Source organism: Seriola aureovittata, chromosome 4 (genome assembly GCF_021018895.1).
Source record: "Seriola aureovittata isolate HTS-2021-v1 ecotype China chromosome 4, ASM2101889v1, whole genome shotgun sequence".
NCBI classification, from domain to species: domain Eukaryota; kingdom Metazoa; phylum Chordata; class Actinopteri; order Carangiformes; family Carangidae; genus Seriola; species Seriola aureovittata.
In genome coordinates this window covers 5,060,862-5,083,475 of record NC_079367.1, presented here as the reverse complement: position 1 = coordinate 5,083,475, position 22,614 = coordinate 5,060,862, and the positions used below count along the sequence as shown (strand labels likewise).

Here is a 22,614-nt window from a genome sequence, read left to right as displayed (position 1 = left end):
TCGAATTCCACATTGAAGTTGTAAGAGAAATAATTTGTTATTTCTTCTTTTAGGGTTCAGGGGTTCGTCGCTGAACAAGCAAAGATTTCTCACAATGTTGTATTTTTTGGAGCTTATCCACTTCGAGGAGCGTTTGGACATATACAGCAGATATTATGTAGATTACACAAAAATGTCCTTTCGATTAGGTTTTAATTTACTATCGTCTTAATAATCATAATTAACCTTCCTCACTCTGTCGTGCCTTTTGTATTTGGTCTCTAAAAGGAAGCTGGTCTTGATCCCTTTGGGATCGAACGACTGGAACTTGATGCTGGCCTTTAACGGCCGCCTCGGTTCAGGGCTCGGACTCTGTAGGCGTCCCACTATGAAACATATATTTAGTTTTCCTTTAAAATTTAAATCTAATTCCCTAAATTTAACTACCTTGTTGGAATTCAGACGTTGTACGAAGAACATCAGACCCTGAGCTCCCACGTAGTATTTACCGTCTGAAAACACTTTTACCCGACGCTCTGTCTCTACTCTCCGCCATCTGATGTGACATGAATACAGCCTCATTTTCCCAAAAGGTCACACTGCTGCCTGTTGGGAGATACAGCCTCCTCCAGTAAATAGCAGCCGAGTCCTGCTGCTGTCATTCTACAGGTTGTGAAGGCTAAATTTATCTGTTTCACATCACAGCACCGTCTACCAAGTCGTTTTTTTAATAATTGGCCATGAGAGCGGTGTGAATGTAACATATTGCCGAGAGTCAAACGCACTCCTTGCAGCTTGACTTCACTGCTTAATTGAAGAATCTGCGAATGGGATCGTGTGTGTGTGTGTGTGTGTGTGTGTGTGTGTGTGTGTGTGTGTGTGTGTGTGTGTTGTGAGGTGTGAATGAATTGCCACATTCTGTCTGTTTGCTCATATAATCAGCTGCAAACTCGGGGACTGTGACAGTTTTGGCGGTACGTGTGTGTGTGTGTGTGTGTGTGTGTGTGTGTGTGTGTGTGTGTGTGTGTGTGTGTGTGTGTGTGTGTGTGTGTGTGTGTCTACGTGAATGTTTCTTGCCCCTGAGTAACGAGTAAATATAGCAACCACGCTGCAAGTTCGCTTACGCACATGTTTGTATATTTGGATGACCATCTGGTTGTGAGTGTGTGTGAGTGTGTGTGAGTGTGCACACGTGTGAGGGGGCAGTGAATCAGATGTCTTTTTTACAGTATGTCGGTCCTGGCGGAGATGGTGTGTGTTTCAGCGATGTGCAAGGTGTTTGACTGGTGTGCACTCCTGATTTTTTATTCATGTCGAGTCAATCACAAAGTGCAGGAGCTGATACTGCCTCTGAGGAACAGTCGTTACACACACACACACACACACACACTCAAGCATGCTCAAAGCGATGAGTGCACTTTCGTCTAAGTGACTCTTACACTCTCACCTTGTTCATTAGAGACGTCAGTAAAGTGTGGCGATGCAGCCAGTGATGGGCGTAGAGGTGGGCGGGGACGAGGAGAATAAATCAATGGCAGAAGATTGTCCCTTCAAGAGTGAGAGGGAGTGAGATAAAGCTTGGAGGTAGAGTGAAAGAGAGTGAGAGAGAGATGCACGGAGATGATTCCCACATAGGAATGCTGTTAGTCATGTGTAATAAAAGCAGATTGTGTAAATCAGACAATGATCTCGCAGCCACAGGCTGAACTAGGAAAACTTCAAAAGATGCAGAGCTGCTTTGTACCAAACAAAGATCAAAGTTGGTTATCTTTTATCTTTATCCCTAATAATTAATGTAGTTTTATGATGCAAAAATTAAAAAATCATTTAAATGAAATCTGAGCCCATTCTTGATACTAACAGCCGACTTTTCTTCTGCAACAGCCATTCAGTGTATTTACATTCAGTTTATAGTAGGTATCCTGTGTATTATTAATACTCTGAGTTATCACTTATACATTTATAACTATTATTGCTCATGTGTACCTTTCAGGTTACTTATTCATGTCCCCACATTTATACAACGATCTCCATCCACACTATCACACCTGAAAACACATATCACAGGACCATTCACATACACTCGGTATGTGTGTGTCAGTGTGAACAGGAAGTAGATTGTCTACTCTGCAGTTGGTGAGTTGCAGAAAACACTACTAATGAGAAGAGCGACTGTGGGCTTCTGCCCGTCCAGACAGCAATGCAACCTGGGAGTTTTCAAACTAAAAACAGGTCCAGCGGCGTTTTCAAAAGTCTCTGATTTACGGGCTCTGGTTTAGTGTGGACGCCAGGCAAAAACGTTGCAAAAAGAGATGTGTTTTAAAACTAAACTGTAGTAGTGTGAGTGAAGCTGGGTATGTTGCTGTCAGTGCCATGTTGTTGTTAATTAAACATCTATTCAAAGACACAAACTGCATCACCCCCAGCTCAAAGTGACTGGAGAAAACTAACCCATTACAAATTCATGGTTACATTACTTGATATTACGTCACCTGCTTTAATAGGCTTCATAAGAACTGGAAACTTCCTCATGAAGCTGGAATCCAATATTTTTTTATAACTAATACTTCATTAAAATAAAATGCAACAGCCAGCATACTCACTCCGACTGGTTTTCCCACCTACATGATTTACAGCGAGATCTTGCAGAGGATGTAAAACTCGCCTGAGATAAATAATTCATCACATCACCGTTACCGTCGTGTGGTCATGCAGATGAGAGCAGGGACTGCTCTTCATGTTGCCGTGTTCTAGTATTGATTTTCTGACAACACGGTGTAGATCTCAGCAGGTGATTTTTTTTTTTTTTTCAGTCCTTGAATGTCAGATCTGACAACAGGTCCCTGAAAGCACCAGCAGGGAAGAGTTTTGAAACTGGATCCTGCGTTCAACTGCATTTCCACTTTACTAATAACTGACTTATACGAAAACAGTGAAGCGACTGAGCGATCGCAGACAGATTCACAACGAGACTGATGACTGCCTGGAAGAATGGAAAAACAAATTAATCAGTTTAAGAAGCTGTGTACAAATAAACATTAATAATAATAGTAATAGTACCACTGGAGTGAAATAAAGCCATAAACCATAATTTCATGTTTTACAGCAATAATTCCAGGGTATCCCAGTGCAATGTACCACCTCTACATTGATGTTTTAAAATGAAAACATCCTTTATAAATGAAGATGAGGTGTTTTTTTATTTTTTTTATTTGCAGGGTTGCTCTCCTGTGTTTGTGTGTGTGAGGTAATGTCCGGGTTAAACTAGCCCCCCAGTATCATCCTAACACTGACCTGCTCTGTCCTCCAGCGAGGTGCTAACGCTAAACCCATAAGCCTTGCTGAGTCACCCTGCCAGAGACAGCTTCCCCCCCGAGGCCCTGCAAGGTGAAATCTGTCTGAACTCTGACCCCTTCGCCTGCTCTAATCCATTCATCCCTCTCTCTCTCTCCCCCTCTCTCTCTCTCTTCTCTATGACCATCCATGTTATTGTGTTCTGGTTAGGCACTGGCATTTCCATCAATGTACACCATTATGTAGATGTTCAAATTGGAGTAAGATTAAGGATGAGGATTGAGGTTCATCTTCTAATATAACATCTGATGAGCACACACACACACACACACACACACACACACAACACACACACACACACACACACACACACACACACACACACACACACGCGCGCACACGCTTGCAATAGGAGATGGATTACTCCATCAGCATGTGAACGCCACATCAACCCTGACCTCAGCGTGTGTGGAGTGAGAGGATGAAGAGACGCAGAATAAGAAGCTGAGTCGCGGAGAGGATGGCTGGAAGTGGGTGTGGTGTGTAAGGAGAAAGAAATGAGACCACAAGCCATATAATTATGTGCAATTGCTCTCTCTTTCTCCCCCAGCTACGACTCCGCTTCTCCAGCAGTCCCCGCGGAGCCTGGTTGTAGTGCTCCAGTCATGAAAGGCTGCAAGCAGCTACAGAGCGGCTCTTCTCCTGCATCCGGGTTCATTTGTATCTGTAGTAGCACAGCTGGAGCAGATCAGTCCCACTATCTGTACTGACATGAACGTTAATGCACACACATAAACCTATCTTTTGCTTCTTTTGATTATTTTTGCCAGATGGCGTTCGGCTTTATCAGCAGGTGGATTTTGTTCTAAAAAGTTAGAGATTATGCATCCACCTCCCACTGGTGATTCATAATGTCCCTATGGAACATGTGACAGCGTTTTAATAACCAGCTTCTTATGGCAGCGCGGCGAAGGTGCTGACATTACAGCCGACAGCATCCCGGGGGTCATTACATATGGATGTAGAAGTGTGAAAGCAGAGACAGGGTGGGATACGGAGTGAATAGACGTCGGGGGCCTTTCTTGGCCTTCTGTAAGTGTCGCTTTTTAAGTATCTCTCTGGGGAATCTGCCTCAAGCGAGAAGCTATCTATCTCTCTTTCTTATTTTCTCCTCTCTTCCATGCAATATAGCGCACATTCGCTAGATAAGCCTCACGCTGCACAAAATCATCTATCACCTCCACGGGGGGTTGTGAACGCACCACAGGGATTTGCTAAATAAAATCACGATGATCTAAAGGTCATGTGACGACAGAGCTGTAACCTGTCAACAAACACAGGCACACTGAGTCACGTGTAAACAAGCACTCACTAATAAATATTGGTTTTAGCTTTGTGTGTGTGTTGCACCGCACTGAAAGAGTGAATGGCACACACACACACACACACACACACACACACGCCTAGACAGATGAGCCGAGCTCCTGAGTGACAACACTCATTTGACTCGGGGGAACCATGCTGAGGAGTCATGCTAAGCGAGCTGGCCGCCGTTAAGAAGGAATAGTTGGGCTTTGGTAAGAACACACCCAGACTCGCTCCCGATCGCCTCCTGTAAAGTGTACACGTGCAGAGACGTGCTGAGACACAAGCCAAGCTTAAACCTTCTCTTCTACCAACTGCTCCACTTCAACTGCTACCGCAAGGATTGCATTTAAGCTACCAAGCTCGAAGGCCTCAGCGTGCTTCAGAGTTTTTGTCGGACCGTGTAAGAGCGTCTGAAACCAGCTTCCTGCTGGCGGATATTGGAGAGGGCTGCGTCCGGCCTAAAAAAGAGTCAATCCAACAATACTGCACTTTTTGCACAGATGTGAATAGGTGCAAAAACAGGCACAGTTTGAAAATGACTTATCAGCCGTCACTTTTCATGTGCGCAATCGAGGGAAACGGAGACCTTTGGAAACGATGGTGCAGACACCCGCGGTCGCTCCCTGATTGGGTCTCATCAGCCTCGATTACAGGTGACAGGTGGCTTAGGCAACATGGATAACGAGTTATAAGCGTTACTGACCTTGTTGTTTTTGCTAGCAGATGTTGAGGAGTTACATCCTGCACTGTAACACTGCAGCTGTCTTTGCTTTTCCTCATTGCTAGTATTTTTTTTTTTGCAACTAATCAGCTGCAGAGCAGACGATCTGCTTCCTGTTTACACCGGGTCGCGCCTGCCCAGTGTTCGTGATTGCTCAGGTGTGTACACGTTTTTCAGGTGTGCGAGTCTTTAAAATGAAATCGTAGTGGTGTGGACATAATGTCATCAGATCTTAGACAATATATTTTTCTGGAAATTCCATTTGAAAGAAGGACGGTTGTATTATATTCAAGACTAAACATTTACACATTCACAACCTCAGATATTCTTTCCAAGTGGCAAGAATACTTTTACAGAGTTGCTCGGCTAATGAGTTTCTCCAAGTCTGTTTTTCTGGTACAGAGGAAATAAATTCTCCACAAGTGAAAAAGACTCCCGACGTCTTTACTGCAGAGAGAGAATTATATATTAAGCAGCCCAAAAAATCAGCAGTGTCCCAAACGTCCTAACGAGTATCAAAAAGACAAAAAGCAAGCGAGAAACCTTTGACTGTTTTTGAGGAGACTGTGTGACTGATAAACAAACAACCAAAATGTGGGATTTACACTTTTCTGTTAAAAGGATTTAAATGTTTTACTTTTAGAAGAAAAGAAGCTGAAAAGACGAGGACTGACTCTTTGATTTCTGCTTGTCAAGAGACACTGTAACTTATTGTCCTCGAGGTGTTTAACCTCCGGTATTCTCATTGAGAAAGACACTGCAAGAATAAATATTTGCTCTCCTAATTACTATCAAGGTTTATTTTAACGGGCAAAAAAGTCAATGAGGTACTTACAGCTTTAATCACTCACTTAACATTCCAGTCGCTGCGACCCGTGAGACTATGTGTGCTGCAAATGGACAGGTCTAAAGACCGTTTCATTAAGTGCCCTGTCTTCTATCAAGCTCCGCTTCCTATTCCATTATTGGAGATCAATATCAGGGGTAAAGGAGGATGGATTTGCATGTTTAGCAGTCCCGCTCCGACCAATGGCAGCTCAGAAGTAGGACTGCAGCCAATGGGAGTGGGCCCACAGAGACAGCATGAGTGATGTGTTGACAGTAGTTAGGTAGAGAGTGTTTCATCAGGGTTTATCCTCAGAGGCTGTGTGTACCAACAGGCACAGCGACCCCACAGTCCATCAGTTGGTCCCGGGGAAATCAATTTACACCTGGCCCACTGCCCGTAATGGCAGGAATAAATCACAGGTAGGAGGTGAATACACACAGACGCACACACACACACACACACACACTCGTAGAGAGGACTGAAACCCATCCAAGCACGTGATATGCCCAGAAAGTACAACAAAGTTCATGTCTTACACACAGTCTGAGTATTTATGCGCGCGCGCGCACACACACACACACACACACACACACACACACACACACACACACACACACACACACCCTGACCGTAGAAGGGAATCTCTAGAGCCGTCTGTAATCTTACATAAACAACAAGTGTTATATTCCCCCTAATGTGTGTGTGACTCATGTATGACAAACCGACTCAGGCCTGCAGGCTGTTGTCATGGCGGTCTCATGAGAGCACACGTTGGCATCGCCTCAGGGACAGCCAACCTGTCCTGTCCAACGCTTTCTCTCGCAGGACGGCACCTGCGCCGACCAATGAGACGAGCGAACTCACAGCGGATGGGACCAATAGGTTTTAGGATTGAGGGAGTATTAGCGTGCATTTATAAAAATTCATGTCAGCAGTGATGGCCCAGATTAGATGGTTTTGAGCTGTAGAAAAGCCAGATGTAGGGAAGGCACATTACTGTGGGAACGTACAGACTGTTGCACAGAAACTAAAGCTATAAATGACTGACTGGCGCTTTTCAGTTTCAAGTTATTAGGAGCGCTTCCGGTTTACAAAATTTAAGAGGTAAATAAATACCATGAATAATGTCCTGCTGTTGTTTAATCATATTTTCTCATTGGACAAAGATGGTAAAATGTTCTATTAGTGAATGAAACGAGCAAAAACAGCCCTTAAGATTTCCAATAAACAGACACATGCAAACTTACGTATGTAGTGCCATGGAAACCACAAAATTAACTCTCTTGGTCAATTTATTAAGACTCTCCCAAAGAAAGGACAGCCTATATTGAACCAATCGGTCAATTGGACAGTCAATCAATCTGCAAATCCATTCAGTCTGCGGCTGTGGAAATGAGAGTCAAGGCCAAAAGAGTCCCTCTTACAACCTAACCACCAACACTTTTGCTGTACAAGTTCATGTTGGGTGAAATTAAACTTCATGATAATGAAATTTCTTCCATCATTGTTCAGCGCACTTCAGTGCCATATATGATTACTGTGCATGGACATTTGATAAGACACCAAGCCTAGCAGTCATGCTAGTAGCTCCGTGAAGCTGCACTTGAGCGCTTTAAGCTAAATGTTAGCATGCTAACATAACAATGCTAAAGTGCTGATGTTTAGCAATGTTTACCATGTTGTAGTTAATCTTGGTAGCATGCTAACAAATGCTAATTAGCACTTACCACAAAAAGAAAAAAACGGGATTCATTAATGAAAAGCTGGGTGGATGAACGCCTGGTTTAATGTGCATGCCACTTAAGAATTGTGTCCATTTCTATGGCTTTAATTTATTTTCAACACTTTGTTGTTCTCGATTACTCATCTGATGTATTTGGTTCATTCATTCTGATCCACTTTGCTTTGTCGTCCTTTAATCCCGTCCGGCTGTTGTTGCATATGGCGTCCCTGCAAATGTTTCACTATAAAAGCCCTGGTAAGAAATGGAGAGTTTCTGTCCTCTGAAATGCTGGAAAGCTTTTTAATCTGAAATGTTTACAGGAAAGTGTTGAGTTTTTATTGCCAGAGTAATGAAATGACTTTAACAGGGCAAACGGAAGCGGATCAAAACAAGGTTTTTAACCAAAATATGACGAATTATACTCATCAATCAGAGGCCCCAGTCGCTATCGGAGGAAATACAGTAGCTGAGGCTTATTTTTATTTTCCATGCAGGTATTTGGTCATCAAGAGAAGTGTCTAAAATACTACGCTCACCAGATCCTACAGAGTTCAAGGCAGTGATTATCCACCTGTTGATATAACCCTGATCTCTGAACTTCCTGTACACATAAAAACTTATTTTATACTGTTACAAAAAAAAATGCACAACTCAACTTTTCTCAGAAATATATTATGCACAGTTCTACAACTCACTTTGGAAACATTTCAAAAGCTATAATTCTTTGGTTGACTGAAACTAAGAGTGTGTACTTTACAGAATCTAAAATATTGCTGTGAGTGATTCTGGATAAAGGAAGCCAAATATATCGAGACTAAACAAATGCAAGTGAAACTGTGCAGGCCGCTGGACATCCTGCGTGTAAATTCTGATACCCTGAAAAAAGTTTTTGGCCGGTTCCTGCCGTCATCTGAACATTTCAACTGTCTGGACAACGGATATAATCTGCACGAAGAAGATCTGAGGCTTTTTGCCGCCGGGTGTCCTGGTTGCGCTGCTTAGGTCATGACATGCAGCACCATCTCGTGACGAGACAGTCCTCTTGGCTTCCTACCAACACCCTGCAGACTGAGGCCATGTGTCTGCTCGCCTGTCTGTGAATAACCGCTCCTCGCTGCCTTCGTCTTCACAGTCTTTATTACTCTTTCTCCTTCATCTGCTTCCTGTCTGTCACATCTCTCACTCTGTTGATACTGCTCCTCTCCTCTCTACTACTGCAACCAAACTGTTTTGCGTTTTCCTTGATGGCTTTGTTGATTTTATTTTTCTTTCCATGTCTTTTCTTTCTTGCTGTCGCTGAGACCCTGAAGCCAGTATGACTAGTCCAGTCGATGAGAGACACTGCACTTCCAGTGTCTCATGAATGAGGGGAAGCAAACACTGACCGACCATTCATCATAAAACCAAAGCAAACAGCTCTAACTAACCATTCAACTGACGGACTGCTCTGAGAGCAAGGCTCGAAATCATTTCAATTTCTCGGCACGACACAAATTCACGCTCAGAGCTTTGTCAGCAGAAGAAGAAGACTCATCCTTTGCCAAAAGAGAGAACGTCTCTACAGATCATTTATTTCATAAACTGCCTGACATTTATTCACTCAATAATTCAAGAGTACTACTTGCGCGAGTGAGTCAGTAGCTTTAGGGGATTGGTTTAAACTTCTAATTCAGATAGTCTCTAATGAACCCATGCGGAATCTGTGGTCTTCAGTCATGTCCCAAGAAAACCCCAGACCCAAGATATGTTCTTTCCTAGATGTAAAATCATGTCTTATAGCATCTCCAGAGCTGATGTGCGTCTGTGGCGAAAACGCTCATGAATAATTGCTCCTTCTGCAGCCGATGAGGATGAGTTATTCAAACTAAAATACAAGACCTCTCAGCATGCAGGAGAATGCATAAATCATAACTGCCGTGACCTTGCACTGGTGACTAGTTTTTGAGATTGTGAAATGACTTCACACTTGACGGAAAGAGAAGGATAAGAGAGGAAGGAGGGGAAGAGGAAATTGTGGGAAAGCTCAAATGAGGCACACGTGTAACGTGATGGCTTCTGAAGCAGAATGAAGACATGAGCACAGAGAGGCACAGCAGGAAACTGTTAATGGAGACATCGTGGATTTTTAAGGCGAGATATCCTCACACCGCTCTGGATCCTCTGATGTCCAAAGCTTCTGCGTGGGCTTACAGCGTCCCCCCTGGTTGCCTAACCCTCCCATCATGTCACTCAGAGGGATTAAAGAAGCTAAAGCCCCCCTCGCCCTGCCATCAGCCACTTTGGACCAGGAATGAAGTGACTGGAAGCAGGGGAAGGATTCATATTCTGCATGCATGCTGCACATGCGTTGGTACTCTCTTATTTTTAATACTGTATGTTTGCAGGGACATACATGAAGATACATGCACACATGATAGAACCAGGCGAGAACAACTTGTTCTTACATGCCGGTTACAATTCAAACGCCTGTGCAAGCTTCAGTCTAACAACCACAGACACACACCTCACTCTTACAAGAACTCACCTTCCGATCATAGTAGAGTGCTGCTGCACGGCGGCCTCCAGGAGGCGCTCTAGGATGGTCCATTCCCCCATGGTTGTTGGAGTTAGGTGGCATCCACTGGGCACAGGAAATCAGGGCCGACCCCACTGCTGGTGGGCTTCCCAGTTAGCAGGAGCACCGGTGTTGGTTTGAACGTCTCTTTTTCTGAGTCAACAAGTCCACTTGTTGAGTTGAGATGAGGTAGGGAGCGGTTTCAGGTTTCAGGCGGCTAGTTCGGTGTAAAAGAAGGAACCGTGAAGAAAATCAGTGACGCTTCATCGTGAGCTCCCTTTTTTCTTTTTTCGTCGCTGTCCCCAAAACACACACACACTTGTGCCCTTAACTGCACCTGAGATGGTTGGACTGAAGCCTTTATGTGCTAGCTGCACACACACACACACACTCTTGTGTGTCTGTGTGTGTGTGTGTGTGTGTGTGTGTGTGTGTGTGTGTGTGTGTGTGTGTGTGTGTAATTCTCCGTCCGTGCACCTGCTCACGTGAGTGTGTCTTCCCACTTTCCTCCTTGTTTCCCTCCTCTAGGTGCACCTGACCCTGTTTACCTCCTGAACAGCTGGTCGGTCATATGTTCTCACACTAACACACACACACACCTGGTCGAACACACACACAGAGACTCTATCTACTACTGAATTTCGAGGAGCAGCCGTAGTTTGTGCAGACATCCATCACTCGCACAGTAACACTCAGCCCTCACACGCTGGGTCTTTGACAGCATCTTGTAGTAACACTGGCCGGGCTCAGGTCCATACACTCATGTGAGCCTGAGTAACCAGGGATCTCTGCTTGTCCTCCGTCCTCTGCATTTCTTCCTCTCTCCCTCTGTATCTGTCCTCTCTATTTTTCAAGGGATTCCTTCTCGTCCTCTCTGTTGCTCCTCTCCTCTCCTGGTTTGTTTCAGGCAGCACCGGAGAGAAGCATCACACTGCCTCCTCCTCCCCTGTCTCCTTCCCTCTGCTCAAAACCATGCAAGAGTCGTTGGTCTCCTCCTCGTCCTCACCGCCTCCCTGTCTCTGTGCGTTTTTCTCAGCGTGGTTTACGAGAGGCAGCTCTCCTTTCTTCTCTTCCCTTCATCTTGTTTTTTCCTTCTCTCTCTCTCTCTCTGTGTTTGCACCCTCCACCTGCCTCCGTCTCTCTCTCTGAGCCAGTAGGCAGCAAGACCGAGCGTGTGTCTACAGGATTAGAGAGAGGAATCATTTCTCTGCTCCTCCCCCCTCTCGCTCCCTCTCGCTCACTCTCCCATCACTGTGTTTATCCCCCCTCCCTCATCATCTCTCGCTGCTCCACCACCGACAACACACCACGCAAACCATTTCCATTTCTCTCTCACAGTGCACATTGTTTGTGATTTTGTCTTCCAGCCATGTTTTTAATCATCTTGCCTCTTGATGTCTTGTGTGCATTGTTACCTACTGTAACTGCGAGGATGATCTCCGCTGTTTACACACACACACAAACACACACACACACACACATGCAGAGACATGGGAGGCAGTGCCATGCTGAGGCTATGCAAGGATACTGAGCCGACACAGGGAAAGTGTGTGACAGAGTGAGAATGTGATGGAATCATAGTGTGTGTGTGTGTGTGTGTGTGTGTGTGTGTGTGTGTGTGTGTGTGTGTGTGTGTGTGTGTGTGTGTGTGTGTGTGTGGTGGAAATGGAATTAGCGACAGTCATCAGGATTTAGAGTAATTTACTCAGAGGATGCTCGCTCGCTCGCTCGCTCTCTCTCACATGTGTGCACACACACACAAATACTTGTATTTCTATCTCTGTGAGGACACACTCCTTGACATAATGCATTCCCCAACTCCTTACCTTGACCATCATCAACATGTGCTAACCCTAACATAAACCTGATTCTAGCCGTTTGAGTCTTAACCCTCAAACGGCTCTATAAAGTTGTGAGGTCCAGCCAAAATGTCCTCACTGCGTAAGGTCCTCAAAAAGATAGAAATAAAAAGTGCACACACAAACATGCAAGTTTGCACAGCTATCTGTTTTAGGACATCACATTGGTTTCCATTCATTTTGGGCAGCCTAACCCAAGCCTTAACCCTAACCTTAACCAAGTCATACCTAACCCTGACCAGGACCTGGCTTCGGGCCTCATGAGGAGCACTACACAAGGTCGGTGTTTGTACCGGAAAAGGTCCCAAAGAAGCAACAAAACCATGTACACACTCGCTCGCTCTCTCTCACACACACACACACACACACACACAATCTGTAATAATACAAGACCTCTGTTTATAATATTACAAGTTATTATTTCATTAGTGATTAATCTGTTGATTATTTTTTCACTCATCTATTTAATCTAAGTGTATAAAATTCAAAAGTGGAAAGTGAAGTGTTTAAACAGCCTGAAGAGGAGTTTACAATCTACAGTGACAGACGAAAAACATTTGAACCCGTCCAAAACAACGAACAAGGATTCACAAATTGAAAATACATTTTCTGCTAAAAAACTAACATCAATTAATCAAATAATTGCGAGTAAATGAGGCTATGGTTCGGCATGCTGGGATGTGACAATCAGCTAGCTAGCAGCAGCAGAAACCTCAGTGTACAAAGGCGTGTGTGTATATGTGAGCCTGACACTTCAAATATATACCAAAAATATATCATGTATGTATGTAATATTTGTATTGATCACATACAAATATTTACTCACACACACATAAACACACAGTAGCATCTCCATGTAGCGCAGCTGAGTGTTTTAGTGGCTTCCTCTGTCACTCCCCGGCTCCCCACACCAGAGTAGTAATCTATTCTGAAGGATGTAATGACCCCCCCCACACACACACACACACACACACACACAATCCATCCTACCCCATGCCAAGACAATCTAGCAGCACCATGTCTCACACGTGAAGAGAGTAAGTCTAAATGAGGGGAGAGGAAAACACAAACAGCGAGGCTTCAGTCTGTATCGTCTGGCATCAAGGAAACACTAGGACATTTCTCTAACCTCCGAATATCCTTGTACGATGTCTGTCATTGACTATAAATCCCATTCCTTGCTACTTAGAAAACCAAAATATAGAATAATCCTTGATCATTCCTATAAATGGACTTATAAAAATACCATACTTACATTTTAGCCATGCAAGGGACGTAACTCTTGGGGTGGCAGTTTCAGTTCGTGTCAGCAGCTACACCACTTCTCTCCACAGTGAAATATCTTTTCAATGTTTTGTCAGGGAATATTTTTTTATATATATATATTTTTTTTAGACATTCATGGTCGCCAGAGGATGAATCATACTGACTGTGATGAGCCCCTGAAACATCCTCTAGCGCCACCAGATCTACATTTGCTGTTTTGTCATTACGTATTAACGGCTACGGGATGTTCTTTAATAACCTTTGTGATGCACCATCAAGATTTTAATTTATCCAACACTTTGGTTTATGACAAAATTCCTGTAAACTAATGACATTCTCATTAGCCTCTACTGTACTTCCATGTTTGATGCTAATTAGCAACCGTTAGCATGTTAACAAGCTAAAATAAGATGGTGAACCTGGCAACAATATTCTGCACTGAATCTTAGAGATACCTTGGGTTAAACTCTATAAGTCTTCAGGTTAACTCATCAGCAGGTTTTTGGCATAAAGATGTTGATAAGTCTCTGACATGGGAGATGGTCCATGATGCATTACGCACTCTGTCTTGTGAGAGGGGAGGGAGATCAGCTGATTGAGGCAGCTAGGTGGGAGGGTGGGTGGGTTTCTGTGCTCTAAAGGTAAAAGATTACATTTTCACACTGATTAACAGATAAGAAGCTTTGGCGTAGCTCCAGGCACCATGGGACAGAATGTGTGTGTGTGTGTGTGTTTACACGTCCCTGTTCACACCAACAGGACACTCAAGGCAATTATGGTTTTAAGCAGCAGGTTGGAATCAATTATACATGTCGACTTCCACAAGCCCATCTGTCTGCTTTTTTTTTCACCTAATATAAAAAAAAATCATTAATCTACTTCAATTAAACTCGACTAAATCAAATAATCTAATTATGGGGATTTAAAAGCAGCCAGATTTCTGTTGCCTTTACTTTTTAAATCACTGTCCAGTACTTTTTATTGTGTTAATCTGGGCACCATGGCATCTAAAGCAGATACAGAAAGTCAGTAGAAAAAAACCTGAATAAATTAAAGTTTCAGCTCTAATAGTTTTTCTCTAGAGCAACCTCGAGGATTAATCATGTTGGAGTACTAATTAAATTCCTTGACATATCTGAATATTCATCAAATATGACCCACTGAAAAGATCGTCTATGCAACTCCTTCAAAAAACGCATTTATTATAATTACAGGTCTGGATGATGGGTGTTGCACTAATCTTCAGAAAATATCAGACACACAAATATCCGACATAAACCTGCCCAATATCCCCGCGGTGCAGAGCGACACTTCATGTGGATGACCCCGTTATTAACATAAGCTGCAAGTCTCTACTCGTGTATGAGCCTGGCAGTGACACAGTGACACTTGGCCTATGCAGACTCTATATCGCAAAACCTTAGATAACCTTTTTCCTGATTGGGGTCGTATTACGTAACAAAAAAAAATTACAGAATTAAATCGTGACAAGTGATATAAAACCTGCACGTTATTTTCTCACTATAGGAAACTTATCTTCGACACATTTGACCAGTTTATATATTATAATTGTTGGTGGCATTTATTTTTTTAGAAGTTGTAATCGTCTGAAAGGAACAAGCAGGTCCTCAGCAGTCATTAAGTCGTATATATACACAGTCCCATTATGTTGCACTTGTGGTTTTAAATGTCGCCCAGCTTCTGGTGTTCAGCTCCTGCGGTCTGTGGGTCGGCGCTAGGTGATCTCTCTAAAAGCCCTCTTCTCCACATACTTCACCTTGTGTCTCCTCTTGAACCTAAGAGAAGGGGGACGGAGGGTGGAAAAAAACACATTTTAAAAATCAATATACACCTAATGAGCCCGTGCATCACTGTGAGCCTTTGATGAGATGTTACGTAAGAGGTCCTTACTTGGCTCTCTCTCTGGGTTCGATCAGGTTCCTCTTCTGCAGACTCTTGAAGCGGTCCTTGAGGACGCTGCCCTCTGGCTGCAGAGTCACAGCGTTACATGAGGGGGAGACAAGTCCAGACAAATCCGTGTGAGATGAACGTCACTCTGCTCTGACTTAAAATGCAACTCCCACCCGAATTATAAAATCCCATTCACACCACAAAGGCTGATTTAAGCCTTATTCACAGACATTATGGCAGGAGATAAGAGAGAAGAGCTGGGAAATTTCCACTGGCAATTACATCAAATGAAATTAAAACTGTCCCTGGGGGGAAAGTGGGTCGTCGCAGTATTAGAGAAAAGGATAAAGCTTAGAATAAGACAATGCAGAGAACTGAAGATAATACACCAACAAAATGAACCAAAACTCATCACAGATAAAGACACCGTGTCCTCACTGGCAAAGGTCAAAGTGGAAGAGCAAGAACACGTTTCAGATGTGAGTGACGTACCTTGAGTCGTCGCAGGGAGCCGGCCAGCTCGTCACTCAACTGCACCTCCAGGTCCTGAGGCTGGAACCTGTGAGTAAGGACCAAAAGCAAACATTTACCATGTGGTCATAAACAGGTCCATTCACACACGGCCCCCTGCTGAAGTAACCACAGGTAAATCTTCAGAACAAGGTCCTTAAAATGTTTTTGCATGGCTTATGAGGTTACTCATCATGAGGACTAGTACTCAGTCTATGTGTAGTAGTAAAGTAGTGATAAAATTGTACTGTGTTGCCTTACTTTGAAAGAATTTAAAAAAGGCAAGAAGGATCTTCACAAAAGGCGCTACTGAGGTGCATTATGGGAAAAGTAGGGTGCAGTATTTTTGGAGCTTTAAAAAACAAAACAATCAGGATCTATTCTCTTCTCTGCTCTTAATTTTGACGGCTCATTTTTTGTTGCGAGTCCCCTGACTTCATGAAAGTGCGCGTTAGGTGTACTTGAGTTTGCCGAGGCGTCTGGGCTGGCTCTTCTGGGCCTCCTGCTTGGCCTTGCGGACTTTCTGTTTGTCCTTGGTGCCCTGCTCCTGCTGTTTGATGGACGCCTTAATGGAGCGAAGCTGGAAGAGCTGCTGGTGCTGGTCAATCCGCTGTCTGTCGGCCAGCCGCTGCTGCTCCTGGGAGGGGCGGCAGGAAGAGAGACAGTGAGGTTGATGTTTTTTGGATGGTGAGTGGAGCAACAACAACAACATGGCATCTTGCTGGAAGTATTTACAACCTGCAACACTTTCATTTTAAATATTTGTAGTTTGGAGATCGATCAAGAGTGCTGTAAGAATGCAGTTGTGAGATTATTAAACATTTGTGCTCTTTTAAAAATCACATCCTGAAACACAAGCTATGCAATTTCATGCTTCATTATTATTTTTTCTCCATTCATCGTTTCAACTATAAAATGTCCAAAGAATTGTGAAATTTTTTTCACAATTTCTTCATATGTGTTGTTCAGTCCCACCCACAGCCTTAACACCTAAACATGTTTCATTTATTGTCACATATGTAAAGGAAAGACAACTCATCACATCGGAGAAGCTTGAACCAGTAAAATGATTGAAATAGCTGAAGATAGATTTTCTTTCAGCTGATCAGTTACTTCAGCTCTATGTGTAAGGCAGCACGATTACATCTTGCATTGTTCAGTTTAAAGAGTCAATATGTCAAAATGCTTTATTACATTTTTAAAAATGTGAGATTTCAGGAAGAGCAGAATGATTTGACTCAATACAATTCAATCAGTAGATGCATTCAAACACTGCTGATGTTTGACGGCACAGTAATGGTCCAAACCTGTCTGCAGATGTCAACAATTACTGACAGGAAACTGTAGGTTACTGAACTGCACGTCTTCAAAAATGAGTAAAGTATGAATTGTGTATGTACCTTAATTTTGTCTGCCTTCTCTTTCTTCCTCTGTCTCTCAGTCTTCTTCTCTGCCAGCGCGATGCCTCCCACTGCCACATCCTCCTCTTCCTCATTAGGAGCCATTTCTTCTTCATTCTCCTCCTCTACCAGACCTTCCACCTGCTCTCTTAAGATCGTCTCCTGCAGACCACACAAACACGAAGGTTAGACAAAGTTTCCACTGCATTTAGAATGAATCAAAAGATGAAGGAATGATGATCTCTACCTCTGTCGCTGTGTCGGCTTTGTTGACCATCACCTGCCTCTCTATTTTGTCTTCCTCCTTTTGTTTCTTTACCTCCACCTCGTGGGCCTCCCGCAGCAAGGCCTGGGTTCAAACGGTCAGTTAGTGCAGGTCATTACAACAGGATTAACAATGAATAACCAATGAGGCAAACCTAAACCTATACTTTGATCATACTCCAGGATGGACGTGGGCAGCGGACACACTTTATTCATACTACTATCAGGGGTATGTGTACGCAGACACTGTTAAAATTTACATCACACGGCCTTAACGGTTTGCAACACCATCAATTGGCTTTATGAAGATACACGACCAAGTGAAGGCCACACAACACTAATAAAAATGACTGCAATCACTCATAACAAAGATCTTAATGTCAGTTTCTGCAACCAGCATCTTCAGCTGAAGCATTTTAGACAGCACACTCAAAGGCTTTAGTTGTTTTGCTTAATTCAAACTCAACTTAAACTGTACTGAACAAATGGGAACTGACTGTCTTTGTGAAAGGCCGTCAAAAAGTTAATCTCATTCTTTTCAACATATAAAAAGTTCATCATCATGTTCTTGTTTTAGGGCTTTTAATACATTCTCATATTTTAATAAAATTAAACATAACACCAAAATAAAAATAACAAAATAGACAAATACACACATTTCTTTTGATCATACGTATGCATTAACTAACTAACTGTTTTTGTAAATTCCATCACAAAATATCTAAGACCTCTAAACATGAAGTCGACAGTGTTTGTACAAGCTTTTAACATCCTCGTTAACGGTTAACAATCGTTTCATTAAAATGACTGTAAAGTAAAATGATGATTCCTAGTCCAATTATAAGCCTGTCAGGTGTTGAGGTGCGAGTTACCTGGTGGGAGAAGAAGTCTGGGTTGTAGGATCCTCCAGGGGCGATCACTTCCACAGCAGGGAGCACTGACGGCTTCTCGTTCAACTTTTCTGGACGCTGACAGAAAAGAACAGATGAAGCCACATTAGTCAAACTCCAACCGCCACACAGACAATGTAAAGTATAAAATACTGTTCACCCAGTTAAATCTTGGACAAAGACACTTATTCATCCTCACATTGACAAGCTTCTTGCCAGTCTGTTGAAGGTACCAGGGGTCAGCTGAATCTTTGGCTGCGTTAGAAAGAAAGGAAAGATACATGGGTTACATGGTTTCTTTAATCATACAATATTCAAGTATATTTGTGATCTACACTTTAAGGTCTGCTCTATAACTACAGAATCACTATCTAATAATGACCGGCTTTGTTGTTTATACCTTGAGTGCTGGAGCTTTAAACTCAATAACTGATATAACAAGACTTGAACGTATTTTGAAATGAGGCTGCAAAAACAACTAAATAAAATCAGATTCCTGCTGCAATCTTCAAAGTGATTTTATAGTTTCTACATTTGGTTGGGGTCATAAACTGGGACAACACGTGGGTACATCAAACCTTGTGTACTGCCAAAGACACTCAAAATAGGCCAGCGTCCCCAAATCCAGAAAATAAAACTCTGGCATCCGACTTCCTCTTTCAGATTCCTCTGATCACATCTGCTGATCAAAAAATCTGAGGCTTTGTCACAGACTGTGATCTGACTCTCTGGTGGAAAACACTGCAGTTATTCAAACAGTATAGCTAATGTAGTTTAGGATTAGCCGCTGATTACACCAACACTGAAGGATTCAAAGCCAATGAGATGCACATTTTAGGTTTATATATTATATCAATCAAATTCTAGTCGATTTATTACTAACATCCCTATTTTGACCTTTGGATCTTCACATAATCCAAACTTTTCCTTATTTATTTATGTTTATCCTCAGATCCCAGATGACTGTTCACACAACAGTCATCTGAGCTCCATGTTGGTCTTCACATTCCCATGAAGGAAATACTGGGAGCGCAAGGATGGGATCATCACTGGACAGACACACACACCCACCCAAACGCACACACATACACACACACATACACACACACTCACACTCACACTCACACTCACACTCTTGGCCCCATATGTCATAATATTCTCTGTCTGGGTTGTTGTTGGCCTCCGTCACCGATTTCTTGGCCTTCCTGTCTGCCGGCCGTCTGCTTGGCAGCTGTTTCCTCCTCTGTGGCACGACACCTTTGGCTGCCAGCTGCTCAGCCTTCTGGGCAATGCGACGAAGTTTCTTGGCATTTGGTTGCTGGTAGGCCAGCACACTGGGGAGGGGGGTGGGGCAGAGGAGATAAATCATTGATTATGTAGGACAGGAGGAGGTTATGGAAACACGCTACTTGATATATGATGGAGAGAAGTTGATACCCAGCACACTAGATATTCTGACACTGTCTACACTGGTGTGTTTGCATATCCTCAGATCCCAGGACACCATTCACAAAACAGTCTCCTGAACTCCTGTTTTGTCTTCACATTACCATGAAGGAAATACTGGGAGCGCAAGGATGAGATCATCACCGGTTACACACAGCCCTCAAACATTTAAGACAATAAATCAAAAAGCTGATGTTCCAACATTTTTTTAAATGTTCATTTGTTCAGATGCAGAATTTTACCAAGAGCAGTACAGCTGAGTTCTGTAAAGAGGTGATCTACTTGTCAACTACGACCCTCTTACTCCAATACATTTCCAGTTCTAGCTATTATTAAAATCAATGCATTTACAACAGTTTAGAAGTTTGATAAAAAAACAGAAAAAAATCACAACATGTAGCTTTGCATCAATTAATGGTTTGTGGTTTGTGCCAAGTTTATACTTCAGAAACAGAAGGAGTACAAATAGCAATACTTTCAGGTATCTAGATATAAAACTTTAAGCTGATGATGCATAAACCTGTTCATATGCATCATGGTAAGCATAACTAGAGACTTAATGATCACCAATCACTTACAATTACTATCACTATCACATAACTACTGAGCTGCCTGATTCACACATACTACAGCCTACTTAAGAATCCTCCAAATGACATATGAATGAAAACTGGGCTCTGTGTCTTCAGACAATATCTTTATAGATAACTATGAATGGAGCCACAGACGGAGAGAAAAGCACACAGGGTCATGATGGGTACTGACTCTTTAGGTGGCGGAATGAGGGAGTCGTGCTGCAGGATGAGGTCTATCCTCAGAGGACGTGACGTTTTCCCTTTCCTCTTCTTCCCCTCTACGGCTTCTTCAGCTTCACAAAGAACAAAAAGATAATTCACTAACAAGAACAAAGACACATACACATCTGTTTTTCCAAGATTTGTTAGTTAAATATTTCATTAATTACCTGTACTGTTCTGAGAAATACAAGAGTACAACTTGTTTTTATCTGATCTGAGCTATTTATTACATCCGTGGGTCACAGGAAATTTTTATTCAATGCCTGTCCCACACAAATATTAGATATTTACCCTTCTGTTCAGGCTTTTTCGGTTGTCCAACATCCAAAAAGAACAAACTGTCATCTGGCTTCTCAGACAGCAAACCCCTGAAATACACAAAGGTCACATCATGTCACATTTAGGACTTACAACTAAGAAAAACAGCCTTTTCTAACTTATTTCTCGCAACTAATAATTTAATTATGTAGGTTATTTATTCAAGTAGTTGCTTGCTTTGTCCACACAACAGTCCAAAACACATTAATTACATTAACAGTCATATACAACAGAGCAAAACAGCACATTTGAGCAGCAATTGTTCAGCAGTTGTTTTGTTAGTTACATGACTTCATAAAGTCATAATTGTTGATTAATTTTCTGTCAGTCAATTAATGGTTTCAGCACTAGTACCCACACATTACATTAAAACATTATCAAATTACTCTAAATATGGATTAGGCAACACAGTTTAGGGAGTTCACATGACATAGTGGCCAACACAACATGAAAAACAACAAAAAGGAAAGTCAACCGGCCGTAAACCTTTCAACTTGTTAGGTGAAGCAACTCGTATTCACACATTTCAAATAAATTCACGCGAACTGTATTTTGTGCCAATCTTTTAAGGGAATTAAACAATATGTCGGGCACTGTGCAAACGTACTGTTATTCAAAGAAACTCTGATACAAATACAAGGCCGGCGAGAAGGGCCACTAAATAACGTTTAAGATGAAGCATTTATGTACTAAATTTCCACATTACAGCAGCACCACAGTTGCTAGTCGTCCCCACATTTTGGCTAACTTACCCTGTGGTCCTCTCTTGGTGCCTGACGTCCTCTAAAAAATCCTCTACGTCGTTTATGTCGCTGTGTTTGTTCCAGCTTTTCTTCTTATTCTTGTTCACGCGTTTTCTTCGACTGCTGACCGAGTCCGCGGAGCCTGAAGTGGACTTTAACTTTAAAAAACCTGGCTGTGAAGCCACCACGCGTTTCAACCTCCTGGCAGCCGCCATGTTGGAGGACTGGTAAAAAGAAACACGCTTCTTCTTCTTGAGCTCTGAAGGGGTTGGAGTGAAGCTGCTGGCGCCACCTGCCGGACTGACAGTGTAAATGTTGTAAGAGCTTTTACTTAATAAATAGAAGTTTAAACTTTATTATTATGTAATTTTCCCCCAACCTTTATCTCAATTTATAAGATGATTATTTTAAGCTTTGCCTGTTTGATTTATTATACACATTGTTTAATACAATGCTTAGAAAGATGAAGGGTCTTGTTGTGTTGGTTTTAAATGTTTTTTAATATTTATTAAAAAATCAAAATTATATACGTGGAAATAGTGAAATGTTCAGTGGTACTCACTTTATATGGTCTCCCTAATATTTACAGTACCATAGTTTCCTTTTTCTTTCGAGGTAAAATACGTTTAATAAAGAGCTAAAAAATAATAATAATAACCTAAACTAACAAAACTATTAATAATCAGGATTGAGAAAAAACTTGTTGCACAACATTGCCTGTCAGTGTGGTCGGGCAGTTGTT

At 42.5% G+C, this 22,614-nt stretch overlaps 2 protein-coding genes across 3 annotated transcripts in view; both read right to left on the bottom strand.

Annotated features, from left to right (window-relative positions):
- Positions 1-11,688, bottom strand: part of LOC130168127 (gap junction delta-2 protein) — a 28,867-nt gene extending 17,179 nt beyond the window's left edge. The window contains exon 1 of the mRNA XM_056374721.1: positions 10,439-11,688. Coding sequence (XP_056230696.1) covers positions 10,439-10,509 — 71 coding nt within the window. The 5' untranslated portion in view covers positions 10,510-11,688. The remainder of the gene's footprint in view (positions 1-10,438) is intronic.
- A 3,087-nt stretch (positions 11,689-14,775) lies between these two features.
- On the bottom strand, positions 14,776-22,507 carry nop53 (NOP53 ribosome biogenesis factor). Of its 2 annotated transcripts, none has more exons than XM_056374735.1 (12): positions 21,882-22,507; positions 21,103-21,179; positions 20,780-20,882; positions 19,694-19,902; positions 18,768-18,823; positions 18,551-18,646; positions 17,662-17,763; positions 17,415-17,576; positions 16,476-16,651; positions 15,997-16,063; positions 15,505-15,581; positions 14,776-15,389 (listed from the first exon to the last, which is right to left on the bottom strand). In XM_056374735.1, the coding sequence occupies exons 1-12, from the start codon at positions 22,085-22,087 to the stop codon at positions 15,329-15,331; spliced, it is 1,392 nt and encodes a 463-aa protein (XP_056230710.1). In that variant the 5' UTR covers positions 22,088-22,507; the 3' UTR covers positions 14,776-15,328. The 2 variants fall into 2 exon arrangements, with proteins under 2 accessions (XP_056230710.1, XP_056230711.1); XM_056374736.1 differs by having other exon boundaries at positions 19,700-19,902.
- Between the last annotated feature and the right edge of the window lie 107 nt (positions 22,508-22,614).

Excerpts from the sequence above, each read along its gene's own strand:
- nop53 (XM_056374735.1), bottom strand. The coding sequence starts at position 22,087 with ATGGCGGCTGCCAGGAGGTTGAAACGCGTGGTGGCTTCACAGCCAGGT. Across the intron at positions 21,180-21,881 it reads CACCAAGAGAGGACCACAGG|GGGTTTGCTGTCTGAGAAGC; the intron begins GTAAGTTAGCCA and ends TGTGTATTTCAG. Across the intron at positions 15,582-15,996 it reads GCTCCCTGCGACGACTCAAG|CCAGAGGGCAGCGTCCTCAA; the intron begins GTACGTCACTCA and ends GTGACTCTGCAG.